Source organism: Mobula birostris, chromosome 22 (genome assembly GCF_030028105.1).
Source record: "Mobula birostris isolate sMobBir1 chromosome 22, sMobBir1.hap1, whole genome shotgun sequence".
In the NCBI taxonomy this organism is placed as follows: domain Eukaryota; kingdom Metazoa; phylum Chordata; class Chondrichthyes; order Myliobatiformes; family Myliobatidae; genus Mobula; species Mobula birostris.
In genome coordinates this window covers 19454509-19481609 of record NC_092391.1, presented here as the reverse complement: position 1 = coordinate 19481609, position 27101 = coordinate 19454509, and the positions used below count along the sequence as shown (strand labels likewise).

Genomic DNA, 27101 nt, shown 5'->3' with positions numbered 1-27101 from the left:
AAAGTCCTATTTGCATGCTGTATGACTCTGTGGAGGGCTCCACAACATTGCAGTAAGCTCTCATGTTCAAATCGTGTTGCTATGACAGTAAATAATTTTTCCTGCTTTAACTACCTGTTGCACCTGCATTTCTCCTTGCATCGACTAGTGCATAAGAACACAAAGTCTCTTCATACATCAGTGCTTTTCAGTCTTCGATAATGGGTAACCTGTTTATCCAATGTTATACTGTGTTAATTTTTGGACCTCCTGTTCACTGTATGTTAGTTGCTTTAAAGCCTCTTAACATCCTCCTTTATCCTTTGCTGAAAAGGAGTTACCTACTTCTGCCATGATTGGTTGCATCACGACCTGGTACGGGAACATCAATTCCCTTGAACGAGAGGAAAAAACCTACAAGGAGTAGTGGATAGGCCCAGTCCGTCACAGAGAAAATCCTCCCCACCATTGAGCACATCTACAAGGAGTGGTATCAAAAGAAAAACACCATCCATACCATCCTCTCTTCTCAATGCTGCTATCAGGAAGGAGGTACAGGAGCCTTGGGATCCACAGCGCCAGATTCCAGAACAGTTATTACCCTTCAATCATCAGGCTCTTGAACTGGAGAGGATAACTTCATTTACCCCAACACTGAACTGATTTCACAATCTGTGGACTCGCTCTTAAGGACTCTATAACTCGTGTTCTTGAGTGGAAAATAATGTTTACACTCCCTTCTCATTGTATTACTCGTGTATCTAGTATGTATACTCTATTCTTGGTTAGTGCAACTGTAACGAAACCCAATTTCCCTTGGGATCAATAAAGTGTGACCATGACTATGAAGAACACCAACACCTGGGTATTTAATCTTACCTGGGGCCCAAATACCACTGCCAGGTGAAATGGAAATCACTTGTGCCTCTTCCTATTTGGCGTACTGTTCTGGAGAAACCAAATACAGGTAGAATGACTTGTCTGTCAAGATGTTTCCATTCTGTTGGCAAGTGTGATACTGAGCTTCCTGTTACCTATCACTTTTGATATGTATATATACTGTACTGTGCAAAAATCTTGGGGGTGTATATATATATATATATATATAGTGTGCCTAAGACATTTGCAAAGTTCTGTAATGACTTTATGTATTGCCCTGTACTGCTGCTGCAAAAAGAACAAATTTCATGATGTGTGAGTGATGATAAACCTGATTTTGATATGGGCTCTATTGTGGACTGAGAGTGGGAAGGGGGCAGAAGGGAATCATGGTTGGGAGAAAGGGGAAGGGAGAGGGGAGGGAATAAGAAACACTGAAGAGACATTTTGTAATGATCAATAAACCAATTATTTGGAATCAAATGACCTTGACTGGTGGCTCAGACTCAGGGCTGGGTGTGTCTGTCTGCACCCATGCCACACATGAGGAACAGCATCTCACTTTCTAACTTAGGGCAGTGTTGGTTGTTCCCTGCAGTTGCTGCCAGTTATCAAAGATCATAGGGTGTTTAGATGTCAGTACATTTGAGGAATACAGTGTAAATAGCAGATTTGCTGAGGGATGCTTAAAAAATGCAGGGTTGGCTGGAGTGACTGCATTTTGATCTTGAGAATGTACTAACAGGGCCTTTTTGATGTTTTCATTTGATGGTCTGTAAGCTTAGGACCTGCTACAAGCAGTTATGCTAGATGCTTCTTTTTAACAGTAGGTACTCATGGACTTTTAAAAAGAAGCTGGCTAGCTGTTAATGAATAAAGACTTTATTTTGATGACAAACTTTGCTGAGCTAACAGGTTTAATTTGATTGCCCTTAAATGGCTGCAGGACATTATGACCCAAAAAATATTTCAATCAGTTTCTGTTCTGTGCAGTGCCACACTGTTTCTTAGTCTGAACACTGCAATTTGTGAGTATTGAGTGGAAACCAGACTTGGGTGTAGTATTCACTAATATTAATACTTAGTCTTATGCCTGAAGCTTATTATTAGCCTGGAAGACCAGTAGGTATTGATTAGTAACAATGGAACTGTACCCCTGCATGTACTTGTAAATCAGAGAATTTCTTGTAAAACAGCTTGATGATGGTTCCTACACCACCTGTATTGTAGGACAAATGGTTCTGCTGTAATTATCACAATACTTTTGTGTACCAGAAAATTAAACTTTTTCAAACATTTATAAATAATAAAAGTTACTGTGATTATATAATATGCATTCTTCCTATCTATTTCAATAATGCACATTAACATGATACTGTTAAGGTACCAACGGAGACTGGACGAGTTGGAAGTGACAAAGGCCGATTCTGAAGAAAAGCACGAGCAACTTAGCAAAGACTTGCAAGATGTTATTGCCTATCTGAAGAAGGGCCTGAATGAGAGAATTGATGAGATCGCTGATCTGAATGACAAGGTAGATGATTTGATACAGTCCAAGGAGACTGAGAAGCAGCGATATGAAACTCAGTTATCACAGATGCGTCGAGAGTTTCAGGAAGCTAAGGATCAGCTCACATCAGAGAACATGATTTTAGGTACAGAATATAAGAGGTTTTATCTTTATTAGGAAAAACATTTTGTGGATGTTTTGATGAATAACCTTTAGTTGTGTTAATGTTTAAGAGCTGAAGTAGAGAATATTTTTGTCATTGCAGTTATTTTCAGGATTGCAATCTTAATGAAAAGCTCTTGCCCACCTTCTACCCTCTTGTAATTTTGTTTTTCTTTTGTATTGTACTATGTAGTACTAAATTAAGGGTATATTATTCATAACCAAACTTGTTCCGTGCCTGGTTTCAATTCGTAGGACAAAGAAAATAACATTCATACTTTCAGCCTGTGGAAAGGAATCAGCTGAGATTCCTGTTTCTGCTCACTGACTTGTAAAGAAATCACCAAAGTTCCTGACATTATATCATTGACCAGTGATCTAACTTGCAATGAAGTTCAGCATAAGGTGGATGGTGGCAGTCTTTTTTTTCAGGGTAGTGGAATCAAAAACTAGGGGCACAGATAGGGTGAGTGGAGAAAGATTTGAAAGGGATCTGAAGGACAACTTTTTCACACCAAGTGTGGTAAGTATATGAAATAAACTGCCAGAGGAAGTGTTTGAGGCAGGTACAATAATATCACTTTTATTTTACTTTACAGTGCAGAATAGGCCCTTTCAGCCCTTTGAGCCATGCTGCCCAGCAACCTCCATTTTAACCCTAGCCTAATCACAGGACAATTTACAATGATCAATTGACTTACCAACTTTAGACTGTGGGAGGAAACCAGAGCACCCGGAGGAAACCAATGTTGTCACAGGGAGAACGTACAGACTCCTTACAGACAACACCAGGCATTGAACCCGCGTTGCCTGTGCTGTAAAGTGTTGTGCTAACCACTACACTACCGTATCGCCCACAGGTAGGTACGTGCAAGAGCAAGACCTAGTAGGATATGGCCAATGCAGGCAATAGGGACTAGATAGGTGGGCACCATGGTCGGCATGGACTCAATGGGCCAAAGGGCCTGTAACTGTGCTGTATTCTATTACTCTTTAACAATACCTTGGTCTCTTTTTGGTGTCACTGATATTGCTCAAATTCTGTCTTTTTTTCCCTCTCATGCTGGCTGACATTGCAGAAGTTTATCTTTTCTCAACACTCATTGCCTTTCAAAACTCACATCATCACCAAACAACATATATGTTCTATCTCTTGCACTATTGCTATCCTTTTTGCTTCCCAAAGTCTTTTGCTGTTTTAAACTTCTCCATCCATGCCTTTTATCATCTTTAGTGTTGACTATACCTTACTGTCCTTGCACAGTCTCTATATCTTTGCCTCCTTCTGCTCCCTATAATACAACATTTTAAAACCCTTTCCATTCCTTCTCCCTAACTTTGGAGCCACATCCTGAAGTAGACATTCTCCCAGAGCTCCACATTCCTCTCTCTCCTGCCATTAAATAGTTCCTTTAAACTTGACCAGAATAGTCTTCTCCCTAAGCCCATCATAGATCTTCCTGTTTAAACCGCTTCATTGTCTTGCATTCCTTAAGGTGTACATTACTGACCATGAGCATGAATAGGTCATGTGGCCCCTTGAGTTTGCTCTGCCATTCATTCAGCAAGATCATGGCTGAGTTCAGCACCTCACTTCCTTTGTGTCTTTTCTTTTACCATTTCATGGTCACACATGTTCCTTGAGTTATTTGTGCACAAAAACTATCAATATAAGCATTTTATAGTGTCTAAGCATCTACAGCCGAGTAAAGTAGAGAATTTCATCCTTTTAGAACTGCCTGCCTGGGTGGGCAACCTGTAACCCTTGACCTATCTCTAATACTCTCTGGTTCTGAAGTCTGCATTTGCACTATTCCTAACCAGCATGGCAGGTGAGAAATCTCCCCCAACATTTGGGTAAAGGCATGTAAAATAGTAACTTTTCCGAAGGGAAGTTGTGTGTGTGTGTGTTTTTTTTTTAACCTTAAACTCCTATACTTCAAGGATATTGGAAAATGGACTTAAAGTAGTTTCCTAACTAATTCATGGTCGAAGTGCCACTGAATTGGGTTGTAATGTGATTTTTAACAAAAATGCTAATTTTAGTTCTATTTTTTTACAGCTGGAAAGCTTGATGCTCTGGAGGAGTTTCGAGTTCAAAAGGATGAATTGATGGCAAAGTTTGCTGCACTTGAACTGCGGTTGAAACAACAGGAGGAAGAGCACAATGATATTATTTACAAATTGGAGAGGAGGGCAGTGATAGATAAAGACAGGTAAAAGCTTTCATCTTGTAGATAACAGGATGTCTCTGCAAGTTGCACAATGTGGCACAGTGTATTTGGGCACAAACAGAATGGTGACAGGCAACTTATTGATTGTAGGATATTGCAATTAGTTGGATACTGGTTGATTGTACTTAGACACTTGCCATCAGGGACTAGGAGTGGAAACAGGTACATGATGAGTTGAAGCATATTGTAACACCTTCTCATTACTTGGAAATGGGTAATAAATTATTGTGGTGGCAGGGTGATGTATGATGTTTTTCTTGCATGTATTTTATCTACCCAGTCTGAAAACATTTGCTGCTGTGACTGGTTGCCTGAAACATAAAATTTAAATTCCTATTTGAACAGTTTGATACAATTAAAACATAGTGTTCGTGCAATTCTTGGATATTCATTTTGTGTTTCCTTGAGTTTTCCATAACTGCACTAAAACATTGGCCTGAAAATTGGATCATTGTCAAATCTGATCAATCTTGCAGAACCCCAGTACCCCCAAAACTGCTGGATTGATTGCTAAAGGTCTGAAGAAACTTGCCATTGCATTTTGCATACCTGAAAATTAAAACTGCATATTCTGTTTTTTATTATAAATTTCCAGAAAATACTTGGGGGGGGGGGAACTCAGCCAGATATGCAGCAAATGAATGATGGATTACAGAATTGAAACATTGACTCTTTATCTTACCACAGAATGCTGCCTGACAAAATAATTTGCATCCATTAAGTTCATGTTGCATGTGTAGATCCCTTTGCTATAGCTAATCAAAGGCGATATTTACCAAGTAGACTGTAAGCCAATTCTGTGTCTCCATGTGCATGATCAAAGTGTTTAATGTTGACTTTGGATGCATAGGCATTACAGAGGAACTCAGCTAAATAGTTTAATTTCAGGAAAGTGTGAATGTATACACCTTGCCTGCCAATTAGAACTGTAAGTTTATCATTTTCGCATTACAAGCCAGTTTCAAGGCATGTGGCTCATTTAAAGTTTGTTTCCATAATGTCTCAGAGGTCCTATTTGCAGCAAAGTTTCAAATTTTTTGCCTGGGACCTGACTGCAAAATATTTTGTAGTACAAGGGGAAAAGATGGAGCAGGTATAGCAAAGCAATACAGTTAAAACTGATCCTTATCTGTGCCCGATCAAGTGTGAATCAATGAGTTACTAGCCAGTGGGAGGAGGAATATTCTTGTTTTTATTTCTATCCTCACTAAAATGATTTTTATCGGATGTACAGAAAGCAGGTTGTCTGTATGTCATCATTCCTTTAGGTTAAAGAAGGAGATGATTACACGGGTGAATGCTGTGGCTGCAGAGTTCCATCGCATTTCAAAGAAGCAAGTGGCAGAAACGACAAAAAGAGCCATACGTGAGAATGTATCCATCAGCAACCAGCTGGGAAAGATGTCGGATAAAAGCATGAAAATAATCAAAGAAAATGATGAACTTAAAGCGGAAGCAATGAAGCAGTGGAGGAACATTAATATCTTAGAGGAAAGTCAGAAGGAGCTGGTCAGAAAGAATCTCAGCAACTTGAAGGTTTGTTTTTTTAAAAAAAATCTGGGAGGAGATACTTTTAGTGAATGCAGTGTGGGAAGGATTTCTTTGTAATAACATCTTGTATTTATACAGCACTTCTTGTAGAAACTATTAAAGTTTTGTGAAGGTGGGCCAAAAAAAGATGTAAACAAGTGTGAGCAGAAGCAGGGTCATGATGGGTGGCTTTTTGGGTGTTTCATTTAGAAGAGAAGTTCTAGAATCCTGCAGCAAGACAGGCTTATCATGCTTTAAAAGCAATCCAGTTATTCAACTCTCCCCTTCATAAAACTGAATTGTTCTCTCCTTATTCAATTTTACAATCATGGCAATCAGAAACCTTGTTTACGGTAGCTGCATGATTATATTACTAGCTTAGTAATCCAGAGGTTGACATGATCTGGAGAAATTAGTTCAAATCCCATGATAGTAGCTGGTGATTTATATAAATAAATAAAGATGTTCTGGATTGTTGTTTTAAAAAAATGGAGAAGAAATCTGCCAAGCAGTAATAACCTGTACATGATTTCAGACCTATGTGGTGGACTCCTAGCTGATTTCTGAAGCAGCTTAGCAAAGAACAAAGGGCAACCATCATCCCAGAAGAGCAGGATGAGCTGTCTCAATGACTATTGTCCAGTGGCTCTCTTATCTACTGTGACAAAATATTTTGAGAGGTTGGTCATAGCAAGAGTCAATTCCTGACTAAGCAAGGGCTGGACCTGCTGCAATTTGCCTATTGTCACAATAGGTCTGCAGCGGATATAAACTCACTTGGCCTTGGATCACCTGGGCACGATAGTAATATTTTTGTCAGGCTGCTGTTTATTGACTATAGCTCTGTATTCAACATAATCATTGCCCTCAATTCTAATCAAAATGCTCTAAAACCAGAGCCTCTGTACTTCCCTCTACAACTTTCTCACCAGGAGACCACAGTCTGTGCAGATCAGAAATAACATCTCCTATTTGCTGACAACCAACACTGGCACACCTCCAGGATGTGTGCTTTGCCATTGCTCTGCTCTGCTCTACACCTATGACTGTGTGGCAAGGCACAGCTCAAATGTGAGTGAAATAGGGATAGGGGAAGGGAAATGTTGACTGATCGTTTCCACGGATGCTGCCCGACCTGCTGAGTTCCTCCAGCGTGTTGTGAGTGTTGCTTTGACCCCAGCATTGGCAGATTATTTTGTGTTTGCCATCTATAAGTTTGTTGACAACACAACTATTGTTGGCAGAATTTCAGATGGTGACAAGAAGACGTACAGGAGGGAGATAGATCAGCTGGTTGGGAGGTGTCGCAACAACAACCTTGCATTCAACGTCAGTAAGACCAAAGCAGTGTACCTAGGAAAATATTTTCTACCTTCATTCTGTATGGTTGAGGTCATGAAGATGTCTACTTCTCTTATGTTAATATTGGTCTAATCATGAAAAGAGTTTTTCTCCATGTCTAATCAGAATATATTACAAATTGAATTTCAGGTTATTCAAATGCTGACTGAAAAATGCAAACAGCAGCAGAAGTCCCTGGAAGGCTGTATGCAGAGAGAGAAGATGGCTCAACAATTGGAATTGACAATAAAAGATCTTGAGGCTCAGAATGAATCTCTAAGGTACGTGGCTTTCTGGTAATTAAACATCAAGAGATTTTATAGAAGTCAACTTCATTATGAGTTTAACATGTTTGATTTACCTCCTTCCTTAAATTTCAATTCAAGTTACTCCCAAAAATCCCTTCCACAAGCAAGATTCCTCCCTCCAATAGTGACTCATTATTTAATATACAGATAACAAACAGGAATTAAACAAAAGGCAGAATTATTGAGAAAATTCGTATTTGACACTAAGAGAACAAACACTAAAATGGCGGTTTCCTCTAGTCATTCATTCTTTGAGGACCTCTTGCATTAAACCCAGAGGTCAAATGGTTTAACACCATAACAAAATGAAGAATATTTTCATTGGTTAAGAAACCTATCTGTCCTTCCTGAATGTTTGCCAATGTTCTTTTGCTTTTATTTCAGAAGTCGCAGTGGGAGATGTTGACTCCCATGTCTTGGAGTTTGGTGATGAGTTTGCTTGGAACTATAGTATTGAGGGCAATAAACAATAGTCTAATGTATATTGGCTTTACTGTTCAGATGCCCTAGAGATGAATGTAGGGCCAGGGAGATGTCAGTGGGAATGTTGCAATGAACAAAAAATGCATACGTAATTCATTGCACGGCATTATTTATATTATTTGTTGAGATACAGTATTGAATAGGCTCTTCTGGCCCTTCAAGCCACACCATACAGTAACCCCCCAATTTTATCCCTAGTCTAATCACAGGACAATTTACAATGACCAATTACCCTACCAACTAGTAAGTCTTTGGACTGTGGGAGGAAACTGGAGCACTGGAGCACCTGGAGGAAACCTATGTGGTCACGGGGAAAAGGTACAAACTCCTTACAGGCAGCAGCAGGAATTGACCCCAGGTTGTTGGTACTGAAAAGTGTTATGCTACCCACTGTGCTGCCCCATTATTCCTCTGTGGCTGCTGTGGTTGAAAACATAAGCTGACATTTCAGTAGCAAGGTCTTAAATTTGGTCATTAATTTCTGTACAGTTCAAGGACCAAACTGATCAACCTAAGGGTTATGGGGAGAGTTAAACTTTAATACTTGAAGGAGGATTATCATGGAGTATCTGAGGTAGTTTTAGTCTTACTAACCGCAGGACATTGGAGTAACTGAAACTTGTTATTGAGTAACTTTCTTCAAGAAGCTGGTGATCTCCATCATATGTTCTTCAGGAATGAAGTCGCATCTCTTAAGAAGGAACTGGAGACAAAACAATCTCAACTAGAGAATCAGAAGACGTCCATGGAGCATCAAGAAAAGCGCACAAAACAGATGGAGAAGGTCCTCTCTGATGCTGCCTATGCTTTGAAGGATGCTCTACTGGTAAGAAATCTGCTCCTATTCAAAAGACCTGTCCTGTGCAGTACTGTTTCTAACCTTATTACCTTTTGAATGACAAATGTATGGCATGGCTGGTGGTTTTCTTCTGCCTTTACCCCTTTCAGGATATTTGGTTTCATTCAGTCATGCAGTCATTAATACTCCTATAGTTTGTCTTTATCTCAGGCTTCTGATTTTGGTGGCATGGCATAGGTGCTACTGAGAATTGTGGGAATATCAGATTTAGTCCATTTAATTGCCTTTGATCAAAATTTTATTCTTAAAAAATGTGGCATGCTTTACCTGTGATAGATTCAGGAGAAAGAATGATGCTTACTGATTCCTGCTTAAGTATATATGGATGTCCAAGGAAGATGAGTTTGTTCTTGGCAATTCAGCACCCATGAACAAATAGCCTGCTAACATTTGTATCTCATGGAGTTGCTTGGGTTTAGCTGTCCGTGACCTTAGAACTGAAGCGCTTGCTGAAAAATGTACCTTTAATTAAGTTGCTCTTCCTTTGGAATTAAACCAGGAATCTCTTCAACTCAAATACTTGCTCGGATTAATTTAAATGAGAACCATATGTAATTTTGTATCTTAATTTGAGATTAAAGGCTGGAACAGCTGGAGCTAGCTTATTGTTCCTTGCAAACTTGCACAAGCTGTGCAAAGCAATATAACTGTTTACTTTATGTACTCATTGTCAATGTAGTTGTTTGCACTGTGCATAATTTGAGTCCCCCCCCCACCCACCCCACACCAGCCCTTCAAGCTTGTTTTGGTGTACTTCTCTTTGCCCAACTGTGAAGAAACACTGTGGTTTCTTGATTGTTGAGATTGACTGTTTCCACATCTGTTTCTAGAATTTTGTGTCGACTGGAATCAGAGTCCATACTTTGCAGTAATATGAAATGGGTTGCAGCTGTTTGGAAGAGACCCATTTCCATCCTTGGATTCCGTTTTTAAATCCCTTTGGGAGACTGAAGAAGAGAGGCCAACATTTGGTTGGTCTATAATTTGCCCCACCCTCATTGCCCCACATCCATCCCAATAAGGAAGCATTTAACTTATTATCCTTATGTTTGTTTTTGAAAATAACTACCATCTGTCACATATTTGAGAACTATTTTCTGAACTGCAGTTTAGACTCAAAATACTCAATTTTTGGAATGGCAGACAAACTCTCCTAATATTAATGATGAATTCTGTTTTTATGATAAGTTTCAGTTGAAATAAGCTGAATTTTTTTAAGAGCTAGGGATTTGTGTAAAGCTGATCTTTTGTGGCAATATGTTGTCAATCTAGTACAATGGTTATACTACTTACTTACTTACTTTATAATTTATTGTCGCCAAACAATTGATACTAGAACGTACAATCATCACAGGCGATATTTAATTCTGCGCTTCCCACTCTCTGGATTACAAATCAGCAGTCTTATCACAGTTGGAAAGAAGCCGTTCACAAATCTGGCCGTACGAGTCTTCAAGCTCCTGAGCCTTCTCCCGAAGGGAAGAGGGATGAAAAGTGTGTTGGCTGGGTGGGTCGTGTCCTTGATTATCCTGGCAGCACTGCTCCGACAGCGTACGGTGTAAAGTGAGTCCAAGGACGGAAGATTAGTTTGTGTGATGTGCTGCGCCGTGTTCACGATCTTCTGCAGCTTCTTTCTGTCTTGGACAGGACAACTTCCATACCAGGTTGTGATGCACCCTAGAAGAATGCTTTCTACGGTGCATCTATAAAAATTAGTGAGGGTTTTAGGGGATAGGCCAAATTTCTTTAGTTTTCTCAGGAAGTAAAGACACTGGTGGGCCTTCTTGGCAGTGAACTCCGCTTGGTTGGACCAAGTCAGGTCATTTGTGATATTGACCCCGAGGAATTTAAAGCTTTTGACCTGTTCCACTTGCACACCACCGATGTAAATTGGGTCGTGGGGTCCGCTACTCCTTCTGAAGTCAACAACCAATTCCTTCGTCTTGCTGACGTTGAGGGATAGGTTATTGTCTTCGCACCATGCCACCAGGTTCTTAATTTCCCCTCTGTACTCAAACTCATCATTACCCGAGATACGGCCTACAATTGTTGTGTCATCAGCAAACTTATATATTGAGTTTGATGGAAACTTGGCTACACAATCATGGGTGTACAGTGAGTACAGCAGGGGACTGAGTACACAGCCTTGTGGGGCACTGGTGCTCAGAGTGATTGTAGAGGAGAGCTTGTCCCCTATTTTTACAGCCTGGGTCCTGTCTGTGAGGAAGTTGAGGATCCAGCTGCAGATCTGAGTGCTAAGGCCCAGTTCCCGGAGCTTAGGAATCAGCTTATTTGGAATGATGGTATTAAAGGCAGAGCTTAGGCAATGAAAAGGAGCCTTACGTATGCATCTTTATTCTCCAGGTGTTCTAAGGAGGAATGTAGGGCCAGAGAGATGACATCTGCCGTTGACCTGTTGCTCCGGTAGGTGAATTGTAAAGCGTCGAGGTTGATGTGTGCCATAACCAATCTCTCGAAGCACTTCATAGCAATTGATGTCAGAGCCACAGGTCAATAGTCATTCAGGCATGCCACCTTGCTCTTCTTCGGCACTGGGATTATCATTGTCTTCCTAAAACATGAGGGGATCTTAGACTGAAGCAAGGAGCAGTTGAAGATGTCAGCAAACTCTCCAGCTAGCTCGCTTGCACAGGACCGGAGAGCCCGACCTGGGATGCCATCTGGGCCCGTCGCCTTCCTTGGATTTATCTTCAGGAAGGCCCTTCTAACGTCCTCCTCGGTGACGATGAATCTCGATGCCACCAGGTCCGGTTCATCCGGAGGGAGTGGGATGCTCCTCTTCTGTTAGAATCTTGCATAGAAAACTTTTAGTTCGTCAGGAAGAGAAGCGCCACAGTTATTGATATTCCCAGCCTTTTCCTTGAGCCCAGTGATCTCATTTAGACCCTGCCATAGTCTACTGGCATCCCTCTGGTTAGCCTGGGCTTCCAACTTGGCTCGATATTGCCTCTTGGCGCCCTTAATGGCTTTCCGGAGTTCATGCCTGGATTCCGTGTAGCGACTGGTATCCCTGGACCTAAAAGCCACAGCTCTAGCCTTTAAAAGGGACTGGACCTCATAATTCATCCAAGGTTTCCAGTTAGGGGATACCCGGATCGTCTTGCGAGACACACAGTCCTCCGTGCATTTCCAAATAAAGTCCGTGACAGCTGAGGCATACTCATCGAGGTTAGCTGCAGAGTCCTTGAATACTAACCAGTCCACCGATTCAAAGCGGTCACGGAGGACCTCATCCGTTTCCTCCGTCCAACGCGACACTACTTTTGACACCGTGACCTCCCGCTTCAGTTTCTGTTTGTAAGCCGGGAGGAGGAGTACGGCCTGATGGTCAGATTTTTCTGAAGTTAGGTCATGGGACGGAACGGTAGGCATCCTTGACTGCTGTGTAGCAGTGGTTAAGTATATTCGGGCCTCTAGTGGGGCAGGAGACATGTTGGTATAACTTTGGCAGCGCCTTAGGTGAGGATTGGTCCTAAGTGGATGTTGTTTGTTTAGGGTTTTCAATAAAAATCTGATGTTCACGTTTATTATTGCCATGTGCAGTGAAGCACAGTAAATTTTGTCTTGTATAACTGTTTATACAGATCAAATAATGGTGGTGGAAGTGCTGCTGCCTATCCTTACTGACTTTTGGTCTGTTGGTCAGGAACTCAAGGATCCATTAGGAGAGGAAGACGTTCACTACCAGGTCTTGGAGTTTGCTGATGAGTTTGCTTGGAACTATAACATTAAAGGTGAAGCTGTCATCAATAAACCATAGTCTAATGCTTATAGGCTTTAGTATCTAGATGCTTCAGAGATGATTGTTGGGCCAAGGAGATGACATCTGCATAGACCTACTTTGGGCAGTAGGTGAATTGTAGAGGATTGAGGTTGCCTGGGAGGCTGGACTTAATGCATGCCATGATCAGCCTCTCGAAGCACTTCATGGTGGTGGACACCAGAGCCACTGGAGGGTCGCCATTAGGTACATTATATTGTTTTTCTTAGGTATCAGGGTGATAGAGATTTTCTGAAAGCAAAGACTAGTTAAAAATGTCTGCAAACACCCCTGACAGTTAATCTGCATAGAATCTATGGATGCAACTGGGGACACCATCTGGACCATGGGTTCACTCTTCAGAAGACTGATCTTGCATCTACAATGGTGACTGTGAGTTCAGGTAGATTGGAGGGTGTCAGGACATACCCAACCCCTTTCATTCAAAAAGTACATAGAATGTGTTAATCTCATCAGGAAGGGGAGTGCTGGAGTCTGACTTCATTTTGTAGTCCATCATAGTATGTAAGCTCTGTTACAACTTATGGGAGGGAGAAAGTCTTCTGGCCACCCCCCAAGTACAGGAGGCGGAGAGCAGCAGACACACAGAGCTCCGGGAATCCGGGAGCAGAGCCACGGCTGGCACCCGGCAGCCGGAAGGGGAAGCAGCCCAGGAGGTCAACAACCCCCCGGGCCCAGAACCAGAACGGCCACACCCGGAGGAGTACTACCTGCAGTACCTGAGCCCACAGAAGGTGGAAAACTTCACAAAGGCGGTGGGAATGAAGGCTCAGGATGGCAAGGGTGAGGACCGAGAGCAGCCAAAATAAAAGACTTACAATGATGGCAGACCTTAAACTGGCGTGCTTGAACGTGCGAAGTTTGAAGAGTACTGGGCGATGCGTCAGCACGCTCCAGTACCTGGACACTGTAAAGACCGACGTGACCTTCCTCCAGAAGTGCGGACTACCACATCTCCGTAACTACCGGAGGTGGTCACGGTGGTGGAAAAATGGTTTGTCTATGTGGTCGGGGGGCAACGATTGTCGCGCTTCCGGCCTGGGGATTCTGCTGCGGGGAGGCAACTTCTCAATCACCCAAGTTAAAGAGGTGATTGCGGGGCGCCTCCTGGTAGCAGACGTCAAATACCGGGGCACTCCACTCCGGCTGATCAACGTGTACGCCTCCCCCGTGCGGAGCGAGCGGCTGGCCGTCTTCGAGCAGCTCCCACAGCTGCTGGTGACGTCCCAGCCGGTCGTTCTGGCCGGAAACTTCAACTGCACCATTGATGCGGCTGGAGGACCCGGCAGCGCCGACGGCAGGCTGGACAGTACCTCGAGACTCCTGAGGGAAACGGTGATGACAGCCAAGCTGCGCGACGCCTTTGGCAGCCCCACAGGTGGAGCACAGCCGCAAACCACCTGGACACGATCGGACGGCTCAGCCCGATCCTGGATCGACTTCCTCTTCCTGTCTGAGTCCCTCACGGTCAGGTCCACCGACGTCACGCCGGTGTTCTTCTCTGACTACTGCCTTCTGAGAGCCACCTGTCGCTTACGGGAGGACCAGAAGGCAGGCAGGGGGACTTGGAAGCTGAACGTAAAGCTGCTGACCCCAGAGAACATCGAGGAACTAGAGAGGGAGTACACAGGTTGGAGAACCTTGAAAGCCTTCTTTGATTCCCCGGTTCACTGGTGGGAAGCCACCAAGGAGAACATTAAGAGGTTCTTCATCCGCAAGGGTATCCAGAAGGCAAGGCAGGAGCAGAGGGAACTGCGTAAACTCCAGACAGAGTTGCAGCAACTTCTCCTTCTGCAGTCGAAGGGGGTGGATGTCAGGGAGGAATTGCGAGAGGTGAAGGGCCGGCAAGCCCAGCACCTCGCCGCTGAATCCTCCAAGCTCATCTTCCGATCAAGGGTCCAAACCGTGGAGCAGGACGAGACGTGCTCACGCTTCTTCTTCCAAAAGGTGCACAGGGGGAGCTCTGTGATCCACAACCTTAAGGAGGAGGACGGCTCAGTCGCGTCCTCGCAGACCGACATACTGAGGATCTGCAAGTCCTTCTATGCCGGTCTGTACGACGAAAAGGCCACAGAATCCACAGCCTCCCGCAACTTCCTGTCGTCCATCACGCAGGTCTTAGACGACGGCAAGCGGGAGAGTCTGGATCAGCCACTGACCCTGGACGAGCTGACAGGCTCCATCCGTTCCTTTGGGTCGGGTAAGACTCCCGGAAGCGATGGCTTACCGGCTGAGTTGTACTCGGCTCTGTGGAACTGGATGGGCCCAGACCTGCTGGAAGTGTATAACGCTATGCTTCTGGCTGGCAGTATGTCTGAGTCCATGAGGAAGGGCATCATCACCCTCATCTACAAGCAGAAGGGGGAAAGGGAGGACATTAGAAATTGGAGACCCATCTCTCTCCTGAATGTGGATTACAAGATCCTGTCCAAGGCGATCGCCAACAGGGTCAAGTCTGCTCTGGGACAGGTGATCCACCCAGACCAAACCTGTGCTGTACCGGGCAGGAAGATCTCAGCCAGCCTCGCACTGCTGAGGAACACCATCGCCTACGTGCAGGGCAGGGGGGTGGACGCCTGCCTGGTCAGCTTGGACCAGGAGAAAGCCTTCGACAGGATATCGCACACGTACATGGCGGACGTGCTTTCCAAAATGGGATTTGGGGAGGGAATCCGGAATTGGATTAGACTGCTCTACACAGACATCCGTAGTGCAGTGCAGGTCAACGGGTGGGAAACAGACAGCTTCCCCATCAGGTCTGGAGTCAGGCAGGGCTGTTCCCTCTCCCCTGTCTTGTTTGTCTGCTGCATTAGAACCCTTTGCGGAAGCCATCAGGAGGGATGAGGGCATAAGAGGGGTGACGCTGCCAGGCAGTGGAGGGACCCAAGTGAAAACCTCCCTGTACATGGACGACGTCACCGTCTTCTGCTCTGATCCGAGGTCAGTTCGCAGGTTGATTGGCACCTGCGAACAGTTCGAGCTAGCGTCGGGGGCCAGGGTCAACCGCACGAAGAGCGAAGCCATGCTCTTCGGCAACTGGCCCGACCGATCCAGCGTCCCCTTCACCATCAAGTCTGACCACGTGAAGATGTTGGGGATCTGGTTCGGAGGGGCTGAGGCGTGCAGCAAGAACTGGCAGGAGCGGACTGCCAAGGTGAAACAGAAACTGGGACTGTGGGGAGGGCGCTCCCTGTCGATAACGGGCAAGAACCTGGTCATCAGGTGTGAGGTGCTCTCAGGGCTGCTGTACTTGGCGCAGGTCTGGCCCGTCCCCCGCTCCTACAGCTCGGAAATCACCCGGGCTGTCTTCAGATTCGTCTGGGGATCCAAGATGGAGTGGGTGAGACGGACCGTCATGCACAAGTCCCTGGACAACGGGGGCAAGAACGCCCCCAATGTCGCCCTCACCCTGATGGCCAGCTTCGTATGTGGCTGCATCAGGTTGTGTGTAGAACCCAGGTATGTGGGCACCAAGTATCACTATGTGCCCAGGTTCTACCTGTCGCCCTAGCTACGAAGGATGGGTCTGGCCCCACTCCCGCGCAACGCCCCAGTCAGCTGGTCGTTGCCGGCATACCTGTCCTACGTAGCAAAGTTCTTCCAGGAGAACGCCTTTGACCACAGGGCCATCAGGCAGTGGTCGGCACGTAGTGTCCTGCAGGCACTGCAGGAGAAGGACGTGATGGACACTGTGGGGTGGTTCCCTGAGCAGACTGTCCAGTTCATCTGGCAAAATGCCTCCGCCAGATCTCACCAACAGGCACCAAGACCTCGCCTGGCTGGCGGTGAGAGGGGCCCTCCCAGTCAGAGCCCTCCTGTACGCCCGGAACGTCGTCTCCACACCCCACTGCCCACGGGAGGACTGCAGTGGGGAGGAGTCTGTGACCCACCTCTTTGCACACTGACAGTTCGCAAAGAGGGTGTGGAGGAGGATGGACGGGCTAGTGTCACGTTTTATCCCCAGCAGCTGCGTAACAGAGGACTCTCTGATCTACAGGCTGTTCCCGGGAACGCACACGGAGACCAACATCCGGTGCTGCTGGCAGATCATCAACTCAGTGAAAGACGCTCTTTGGTTGGCCCGAAACTTGGTGATCTACCAGCACATGGAGATGTCCGTGGGAGAATGCTGCCAACTGGCACATTCTCGGCTGCAGGAGTACGTGCTGAGGGACGCACTGAAACTTGGTGCAGCCACCGCAAGGGCCCGGTGGGGAAGGACCACAGTATAGGTTTCTCCACCCGTGGGAGTGGGAGGGGTGGGGGGGGGGCGGGGAGTATACCCCTCAACAATGATATGCTAAGCTGAACTACTGGAGTGCCACATGGGTGACTATAAATACAGATATGTACTGAGTATAATGGAAACGTATGTAAAGGATGAAAAGTTATTGAATGGTTTATTGTATATATTTATTTTTGAATAAAGTATATTTTGAAATTTAAAAAAAACTTATGGCTGGTCTGGGACTCTACTCTGGACTGGTATTGATCCTTGGTATCTCTAATAGCTTTATGGAGGTGGTATCTTGATTTCTTGTAAAGGTCAGAGTCACCTGATTTGAACGCTGCAGTGCCTGATTTCAGTATGGAGTAAATCTCCCAGTTCATCCATAGTTTGTGGTTTAGAGACACCCACATTGTTGTCTGCTGTATACAGTCCTCAACCTACTTGCTAATAAAGTCCATGATAGTGGTGACGTATGTGATGTTCCAAATAAATTTGATTTGGGCTGGCTGTCTCCTTATCAGATGATGAGGGCAATTAGTGACGCTGTTTATCTGACCCACTAGTATATGGTTTGGCTTTTTTTAAAAGGCACTTTGCAAGATTTTTTCTAACTCTCTTTCAATTCATGGACAACATTGTAGTTTTCATTGAAAACATAGAAGGCGTAGTCAAAAACCTACAGCACAATACAGACCCTTCGGCACACAAAGTTGTGCTGAACAATGTCACTACCTTAGAAATTACTAGGGTTACCCATAGCCCTCTATTTTTCTAAGCCATGTACCTATCCAAAAGTCTCTTAAAAGACCCTTTCATATCTGCCTCCACCACCATTGCCGGCAGCCCATTCCACACACTCATCACTCTCTGCATAAAAAAACTTAGCCCTGACATCTCCTCTGTACCTACTCCCAAGCACCTTAAACCTGTGCCCTCTTGTGGCAGCCATTTCAGCCCTGGGAAAAAGCCTCTGACTATCCACATGATCAATGCCTCTCATCATCTTATACACCTCTATCATCCATTACTTTTTGCTGCCAGTATAGTGGGTAGTTGTTGAAGTTTTGTTTCTCAGTCAGCTATTAGTACCATGTCATCAGCATATCTGATGTTATTTATATTATGGCCTCCAACTGTGAATCCTTTGATGTCTTTGATACTTCTCAAGATATTTTCACTATACAGGTTGAATAAGTCTGGCGAAAAGACACAACCTTGCCTGACTCCTCTCATGATATTCACATACTCACTCACTTCTCCTTCTATTCTGATGGATGCTGTCAGGTCCCAGTATAAGAAACGTATATCTTTCCCATCTAAGTCAAGATCTTGGAAGTTTTTCCAGAAGATCTTGCTGTCTGACATTGTCAAAAGCTTTGTAATGAAACACAGGTAGATAGCTTTTTGTACCTGGATGGCTCGTTCACAGATCATCCGTAGCATGAAAATTGCATTTCTGGTTCCAGTGTTTTCCACAAAGCCGCATTGTTCTTCACTGATTTCTGGTTTTATACAGCATCTTGCTCTCATCATGATTACTCTGAGAATAATTTTTGCCACGTGGCTCCTCAGGCTTATTATACGATGTAACTCACATTCTGTTGCTCCCTCTTCCTTTGGAACTGTGATGAACACTGATTACTTAAATCATCAGGTATCTCCCTGTGATCATACATTTCATTTGCTATTTCTGTTATTTTCTCTATTCCAAAATCTTCTAAGCCCAGTATCATTTCAACAGCAATGTTGTCTGGACCAGTTGCTCTGTTATGTTTTGTTTTATTTATGGCTGCTCGAATTTCTGATTTTAGGATGCTAGGTCCTTCAAGATTCTTCTTTATGTTTGGTTTTTCTCCTCTTTGGTCTTCAAAAAGTTCTTCTATATATTCTGTCCATCTGTTTAGGATTTCCTCTTTGTTCATAATTAAGCTGCCTTCTTTTGCCTTGATGCATCCACTTGCTGAGCAAGGTAATTTACCCATTAGTTCTTTAATCTTATTGTGCATCAACTTTGTTCCAGGGTTATGGGTTTGTAGCATTTCTATCTCTGAGCATCTCTCATTTAGCCATCTGTCTTTAGCTTCTCTGTATTTTCATATAACTCGGTAAAATAGAGCAAGGCCCAAATGCGGATCCCTGGGAATGGGAGATGTTCTTAATGTTGCCACTCCTTCTAATCCACCTCTGTTCCTAAGTGGGTCTTGTAGAATCGTGAGGCTTTCATCTGAACATAACAAACTCTGGCTTAGGTGATCCTTGACTGCCTTTTGCATGCTACCCTTAGCTGTGTAACTTTCAGTGTAATTATGTGTTACAGCTTTGCCATATTGTGTTCTCCCTCCCTGTTTTTTGGTAATGCTTGATGATGTTCCCATCTTGCCTTGCTACACTTAATTATTGAATTATGTTTGGTCCCCTTGTGAGGGACATGGGTTTCAGTAGGTTTCAGATCACTCTGGAATATATTCTTAGACTGAGACTATTGGCCCATACAGATGCCAAATTTGAGTAACCAGATGTATTTTAAATCTGCCTCATTCAGCATGGTGTTGATATCTTAAATTTTGATGGAGGTTTTGAAGTTGGAGCTCCATCTGTTTGACCACTTTGGCAACAGACAAATTAATGAAGATTAGTTCAGGTGTGTTTACTCCTTCTATTGATCTACACATCACATGATAAAGACCCAGAGCAACTGTTATGTCCCTTTGTACTTGACCAGCCTGGTCAGTGTTCTGCTGGAGAGAGAAATTGAAATCACTTATCTAGAGTACATTCTTTGTTATTTTAACAGTGTAAGTGTAAATTAATCTCCCTAAATTTATACAATTTCTGTCACTTATTTCAAATGTAAGCTTAGTTGGCAATGTTTAATAGCTATAACCGAACAGCCTATTTTATTTTACCAATTAATCCTATCCACCAATTTCACTTATTCAATGATACCAGAATTTTGTTCTTAAAAAGTTAATTCACAACATTGTTGCTGGTAATAATTAGCCAAGGGTTTAACTGATGTCTTTAATATTCTTATTATGGTATAAGCTGCAAGTTTCTTGAATGGAATTGTGAAACACCAGCAAATGATGCTTAAAAATTTTCAAGGATTGGAAACGTACATTTGAGTATAATCTGATTTTACCGGTCCTTTTCTCTAGGATAGCACAGAATGTGCAGATGAAAGCTCCCCTATCATCAGTGTAGACAAGACGGATTCTGAGATGGCAGTGTATACTCATCGAAGTCTAATGATGCAGAAACTGCTGCTCTTACTGAACAATGCAGCTGTACTGGGACTTGGGCCTTCACCAGAGGAATTCATGAACAGTGAGCTGCAGATCATAGAACATCAACCAGGGAAAATAGCAGAAAGGTATGTGGGACCTAACATTTAATCCGTTTAGCTAGGTTTATTCTGCTAGGTTTTTCAAACTGCATTTGTTGTGTATTTTTTGATTTTGCAGTGTATCCTCATTTTAAAGCTTCCTAATTCCATCTCTTAGCTTCCTTGTCCTGAAGCCTCTGTCCATGACTAGTAGCGTTCTGCAAGAATCTGTTTTGGACTATGGCTCTTTGTGTTTATAAATAATTTAGATTAGGGAGTGAAAGGGTGGGTTAGTAAATTTGCAGATGACGCAAAGGTTGGAGGTGTTGTGGGTAGTGTAAAAGGTTGTCATAGGTTACAATTGACCATTGATAGGATGCAGAGTTGGCTGGAGAAATGGCAGATGGAGTTCAATCCAGAAAAGTGTGAAGTGATGCCCTTTGGAAGGTTAAATATTAAGGCAGAGCACAAGGTTAGTGACAGGATTCTTAGCAGTTTGGGGGAATGGGGGATCTTGGGGTTCATGCCCATAGATCCTTCAAAGTTGACGCTCAAGTTGATAAGATGGTTAAGCAGGTGTATGGTACGTTGGCTTTCATTAGTCAGGGAGTGAGTTCAGGAACCTCAAGGAATTGTTGTAGTTCTATAAAACTCTGGTGAAACCCTACTTGGAGTATTGTGTTCAATTCTGGTCTCCTCAGAATGTAGAAGCTTTAGAGAGAGTACAGAGGAGATTTTGCTTTGATGAGAGGTCATGTCTTATGAGGAGAGATTGAGTGAGCTAGGGTTTTTCTTTTTGGAGCAAAGGAAGATGAGGCGATTTGATAAAGATGTGTGTATATATAATATATGCGGCATAGGTTAGGTGATCAGCCAGAGCCTTTTCCCCAGTGTGGCAATGGCTAATATGAGAAGGCATATTTTTAAGGTGATTGGAGAAAGGTATGAGGTGGGGTTGGGGGGTGGGAGAGAATGTCAGAGGTAGGTTTTCTTTACAGAGGTAGAGGTAGATCTGTCAGAGACTCTAAAGCTGAAAAAAAGCTATGTGAGAGGGAAGGGTTAGATTGATCTTGGAGTAAGGTTTAAAAAGTTGGCACAGCATCATGGGCCAAGGGCCGGTATTGTTCTATGTGCTATGCACTCATTTGATTTGGCTCTAATTGGTATTTTATACCCCATCTACATTTTACCTGAGATCAACTCGTTTGGGATTAAATCTCAGGTAGTTCTGATCTCTGGGATTTTTCAAGTGAATTCTCAGCAAGAGCACAAATCTCTGTAACAGCGCAAATCACTGCATGACATTGTGTAAATCTTCTAGAGTCTTGAGTAATTGCTATGCCTTTCATTATATTCCTTGGATCCAAGTAATTGTTTTTCTTTATAAGTTGAGCCCTTCTGGCTTAAAAAAAAGTCTGGTTGATCTTGAGTTGCATTGTGTGGGCGCAGCATGATCTTGAGCGCTTCTCTCCAAGCAGACATCTTGACTGCTATGTACCATAAAAGTCACTTTCACTCAGTTCACTATACAGGACTGTCTGGAAAGCTTGACATTTGCACTCTGTCCAGTCAGGTTCCCCATTGTCTTTACTGCGAGTCCATTATGATCGGGAAATCAGGATGGCATAAGAATCCAAGGAAAAGGGGCACCAGTAGGCCATTCAGTCCATTTCTGATCTTTCTGCTCCATTTTCTCCAATATTGATCTGACTAAACAGCTGCTGCCTATTCCCACAATAATGGCTTACTTTGCTGAGAATGGAAACACAATCATATGGGGTGCTGAGAGCTGGACTAACTTGTAATAACATTCATCCCAATTGGTACATTTAGAATTCAATCCTGCAATTCAACAGAATGATTTTTTTTTGCCACTTTATGATGGGTTTAGTGGAGCCATGGAATTTTCATAGAGAGTCACAAACAGCAATCTGGAATCAGAAGTCCTGCTGATTTTATCTTGTTGCCTTTAGTCATTATGCTGAAGACCATTAGTTTTAAGTAATCTGGTAATTTCAGGAATCAAATCCAAGACGTTTAACCCAGGTTTTGTTTTCATCCTTAGCTTTAGGCCTGCACTCTATCATTGAAGGTTGGTATAGTTAGCTGGCAGTAATTCGCAAAGGACTATAGCAGTACAAATTGTAATTCTTGCCTTGTCTACCTTTCCACCCTTACAACCCCCTTTTCTTCACAGGCACAGTTCTGCCTCTTCTGCCAAAGGTTCAGGCATTTTGTCCCACTATAAAGTAGGTGACCTGGGTCTGGTTCCACGACCAAAACAACAAATTACTCCCAACCTTTCCGACCAAGTGGGCCAGCTATCGAAAACAACACGTCTTTGTTTGCTCAGGCCATTTCCAAGACCGAGACCAACTCCAACCCAAATTAATTGTCTGCCCAAGGTAAGTTTCAGCTTGTTTTGGAAAGGTGTAAGATGGAATTGAGGCTGCTGCAGGAATAATAATCTTTTATTTCTAGGATACAGGTTCATTTCCAGAATGTGTCAGTGGAAGAGTGCCTCTGCATTCTAGAAGTCTCAGATAAAATGACATTTTACAAATAAAGCTAGTGCTGCTCTAAATACAGTTGTCCAATCACCTTTACATGTGGAGATAGGGCCCAGAGTACTGGAAGAGTGCAACTGTTTACACGTTTTCCAAAAAGCAAAAAGAGGAACAAACACAGATTATGTAGTGGTCAACCTTTAATAATGGCTTAAAAATCTTTCGTATGAACTCAGGACAAAGTGACTTAACATTTAGAAACAGTGTGGGCTACAATTTAGGGGCAGGACTGATTAGTTAAAGCTACTTTTTAAATATAGAAACATAGAAAACCTACAGCACAGTACAGGCCCTTCGGCCCACAATGCTGTGCTGAACATATACTTTAGAAATTTAGAAATCTTAAAACAAATATCTTAAACAAATTTCATTAAATAAGTATTGTGAAGAAGAAAGTACAATTTGTGTGCAAATGTGAACAATGTGATCTTACAACAGGTGCTTGATAAGGTACAAAATACATTTTATTTCCATAATCAAAATATTTGCCAGGATACAAAATTGGTTAGGAGACAGAAAACAGACTGAGCTATTTTATTCAAGTGAGAAAGAACTGAGGAAAAGAAAGAGATAACCACGTTAATGGGACACTGACTGGAGACCTATACCTAGTGAGGTGACTAGTGGATGACACAAGATTGGGGGTGTAGTGGACAGTGAGAAAGGCTATCAAAGCCAGCTGGAAAAATGGCAGATGGAATTTAATGAAGACAAGTGTGAGGTGATGCACTTTAGAAGGACAAACCAGGGTAGGACTTGCATAATTTCTACTGGCATAAAGGTGGTAACCTGAGAAAGCATCAGCTTGAGTATGACCAGGGGACATTAAACCACCCAGCAGCAGAAACAGCTTCTGTTTACTTACCCCATCTGGACTCATTGTGGTCTTGCACACTATTGTATGTTCTCATTGTCTTTCTACAAAGAGACCTTCTCCAGTCCAACCTGGTAGCTGAGTTTTCTCATTCCTGGTATTTCTTCTACACCCTTTTCCTAGAGGATTAGAACCAGACTGAGTGCAATGATGTTTTTGTGGCTTATTGATTGTTATATAATTTACTGTAATCTCCATGCTTCTGTACTCAATGTCTTTGGAATACATTTGCATATTGATTCCACAGGAGCAGTCAGCCAGGACCCTCAGCAGCTGGTTGTTATGCATGTGTTTCTTTTAAGGCTAAATTTTTGTGTGTGTTATTACAGTGTTCTACTATATGGGAACTGCACCATTCATCAAAGTTCTAAATAAATTGCATTTTAAAAATGTTTTATTTTCCTCCCACCTGTTATTTGCAGGATTTGGCCACTGAAGATCAAGGAGTACAGAACTCAATCCTGCCCAAAATCACTGCAGCATACTGCCTCCAAGACCAAGTTTGCAAACCAGCTACTTAGATCTTGCAGAGACTTAGTGGGTGGGGGGAGGAGGCATTTATTTTGTAGTTAATCTTGGACTTTAAACATTCAATGCTTTGTAATAAACTTATTCTTTCCAGGCCAATGAATTTGGTTAAATATTTTGGAGGAAAAGTTATTTTAAGAAAATAAATAATTGCTGTAGTCTTCATTGTGACAGTGACTACAAGAGCTGATTTTTAAGTAAAATGCTCAAAGTGAAAGTAAAATTTATTATAGTACTTAGTGGCCATGTTATTAGCTAAAATTGCTTGTTAATGCAAAAATCTACTTGGACAATCATTTGACAGCAACTCAATACATAAAAACATGCAGACATGGTCAAGAGGTTCAGTTGTTGTTCAGACCCAAACATCAGAATGGGGAAGAAATGTGATCTAAGTGATTGACTATGGAATGTTGTTAGTGCCAGACAGGGTGGTTTGAGTATTTCAGAAACTGCAGACTTCCTGGATTTTCATTACATAACAGCCTCTAGAGCTTACAAACAATGATGTGAAAAACAAAAAAAAATCCAGTAAATGACAGTTCTATGAGTAAAAATGCCTTGATAATGAGAAGGGTCAGAAGAGAATAGTCAGAATGGTTCAAGCTGATAGGAAGGCAACAGTAATTCAAATAACTGTGGCGACCCACTTTCTAGCACACATGAACCGGCTCACAACAGCGCGCGCAGGCAGAGGGCCGGCCCCAAAAAGGGTGCCAGGCCATCTTCACCAGCAGGGGGAAAATCCCGCGCGCGGAAAGGGTCTGGGAATATGCATTCCCCACAGCAATCCCGCCCCAGGGAGGGCGCGAACGGGAAGGCTTTAAAGCAGGCCGCGAAGTTTGAATAAACCTCTTTCATCGCAACTTCGTGTGGTTATTCTAGCGCTGTGCGTAGCACACCGCTACATAACCACGCATTACAACAGTGGTGTGCAGAAGAGCATCACAGAACAAACAACATATTAAACCTTGATGTGGAAGGACTGTAGCTGCAGAAGCACACCAGGTTCCATTCCTGTGGCCACTTTATTAGATACACTCCTGTAACTAACAAAGTGGCCACTGAGTGTCTATGTTACCATAGACCACCTCGAGATTCACTTTCTTGCAGGCATTGACAGGAAAAGCCATTTATTCAGACTGTAACTGGCAAGGCAGCAGCTCCATGGACAATACGTTATTGTAATTGGCTTCAGTGAGCAGTTCTGAAAGATTGCACAGAAATCTATTTGTATAACCAATATTGGTAGCAGTATAAATGGACAGCTTCCACAGATTAAGACAGTTTTCTTTTTTTTTGTAATTTATTTTTTATTGAAGTTCATCATCAAACAAAACTTTCTATAAGATGTATTTCAGATACTGTACATATATCATGTAGTCAGATTTGTCACAAATCTCCACATAATATTTATCTGAGGTATACACTTATGGAAAGGAGAGGAAAGAAAGAACAATCAAAAGAAGAAAACTATGTACAAAGTAGGGAGTGATTTTTTTTTACAACACATTCATTGACTTGTGAGAATAAAATCAGGCCTATGAGGTGTTATGTAGTTAAACCATTTTTTCCAGTATGAATAAAATTGTTCCAACTTATGATTAACAGACGCTGTTATCTTCTCCATTTTGTAAATGTCCATTGTAATTTCCATCCATAATTTAAAGTTGGGCTCTCCTGTGATAACCGTTTCCTGGTAAGGGTCTTTTTACCAGCCACCAGCAGTACATTCATTAAATATTTATCTCTTTTCAACCATTCTTGAGGTATATACCCAAAATATATGGTCTTGCTGTCCTTCCTTCTCCCATTTTGTTTTAATGTATGAAGTCGAATATGTTTTAAGATTTGACAAACCCTTATACACGCTTGAGATTATTCTACTACCGTTGTCTAAATTATGTACTTTTCTAAATAGCTCTATCAAACATGTACTCGCCTTGTACTTACATTTTTCACTGTCCTATTAACATATTGTCACATCTGTAAATACCAGTAAAAGTCTTGTTTTTCTAATAAGTGCTTCTCTTTGAGCATTTCAAAACTGAACAGTGTTCCTTCTTTCATTATATTGCAAATAGCTGTTATTCCTTTAGCTGTCCAGTCCTTAAATCTAGCATCCAGTTTATTCAGCATAAAATCTGAGTCATATGTACACCATTTAAGAATTGCAATGTCTCTCTCTAGTTTATATTCTTTTATAATAGTTTTCCATATTTTAAGAGTCCATTTCACCCACGGGTTATCAATAGTATTTATGTAACTTTGTAGTTTGTTATCAGCCAAAATTTCCTGTATGGGGATGGAAGGTATCCTCTCCTCAATGTTTTTCCATTGAGCGTCATATGATGGGTTGCACCAGCATATCACAGCTCTCAACTGTGCTGCAAAATAATAATCTCTATGAGAAGGTAGGCCCCATCCCCCCGTTTTCCTTGGCTGATTGCAAAGTTTTGAGACAAACCCTGGCCCTTTACCTTGCCATA

General features: G+C 42.7%; 1 protein-coding gene across 3 annotated transcripts in view; it reads left to right on the top strand.

Annotated features, from left to right (window-relative positions):
* cfap157 (cilia and flagella associated protein 157) overlaps nt 1-26605 on the top strand; it is a 32314-nt gene extending 5709 nt beyond the window's left edge. For 2 of the 3 annotated variants that reach the window (XM_072240227.1, XM_072240226.1), the window contains 9 exons: nt 314-946; nt 2242-2513; nt 4593-4746; nt 6033-6300; nt 7786-7916; nt 9102-9252; nt 20477-20691; nt 22841-23048; nt 24507-26605. In XM_072240227.1, coding sequence (XP_072096328.1) covers nt 888-946; nt 2242-2513; nt 4593-4746; nt 6033-6300; nt 7786-7916; nt 9102-9252; nt 20477-20691; nt 22841-23048; nt 24507-24605 — 1557 coding nt within the window. In that variant the 5' untranslated portion in view covers nt 314-887 and the 3' untranslated portion in view covers nt 24606-26605. The remainder of the gene's footprint in view (nt 1-313; nt 947-2241; nt 2514-4592; nt 4747-6032; nt 6301-7785; nt 7917-9101; nt 9253-20476; nt 20692-22840; nt 23049-24506) is intronic. The other variant, XM_072240225.1, reaches the window with a different exon arrangement.
* Nucleotides 26606-27101: the final 496 nt, after the last annotated feature.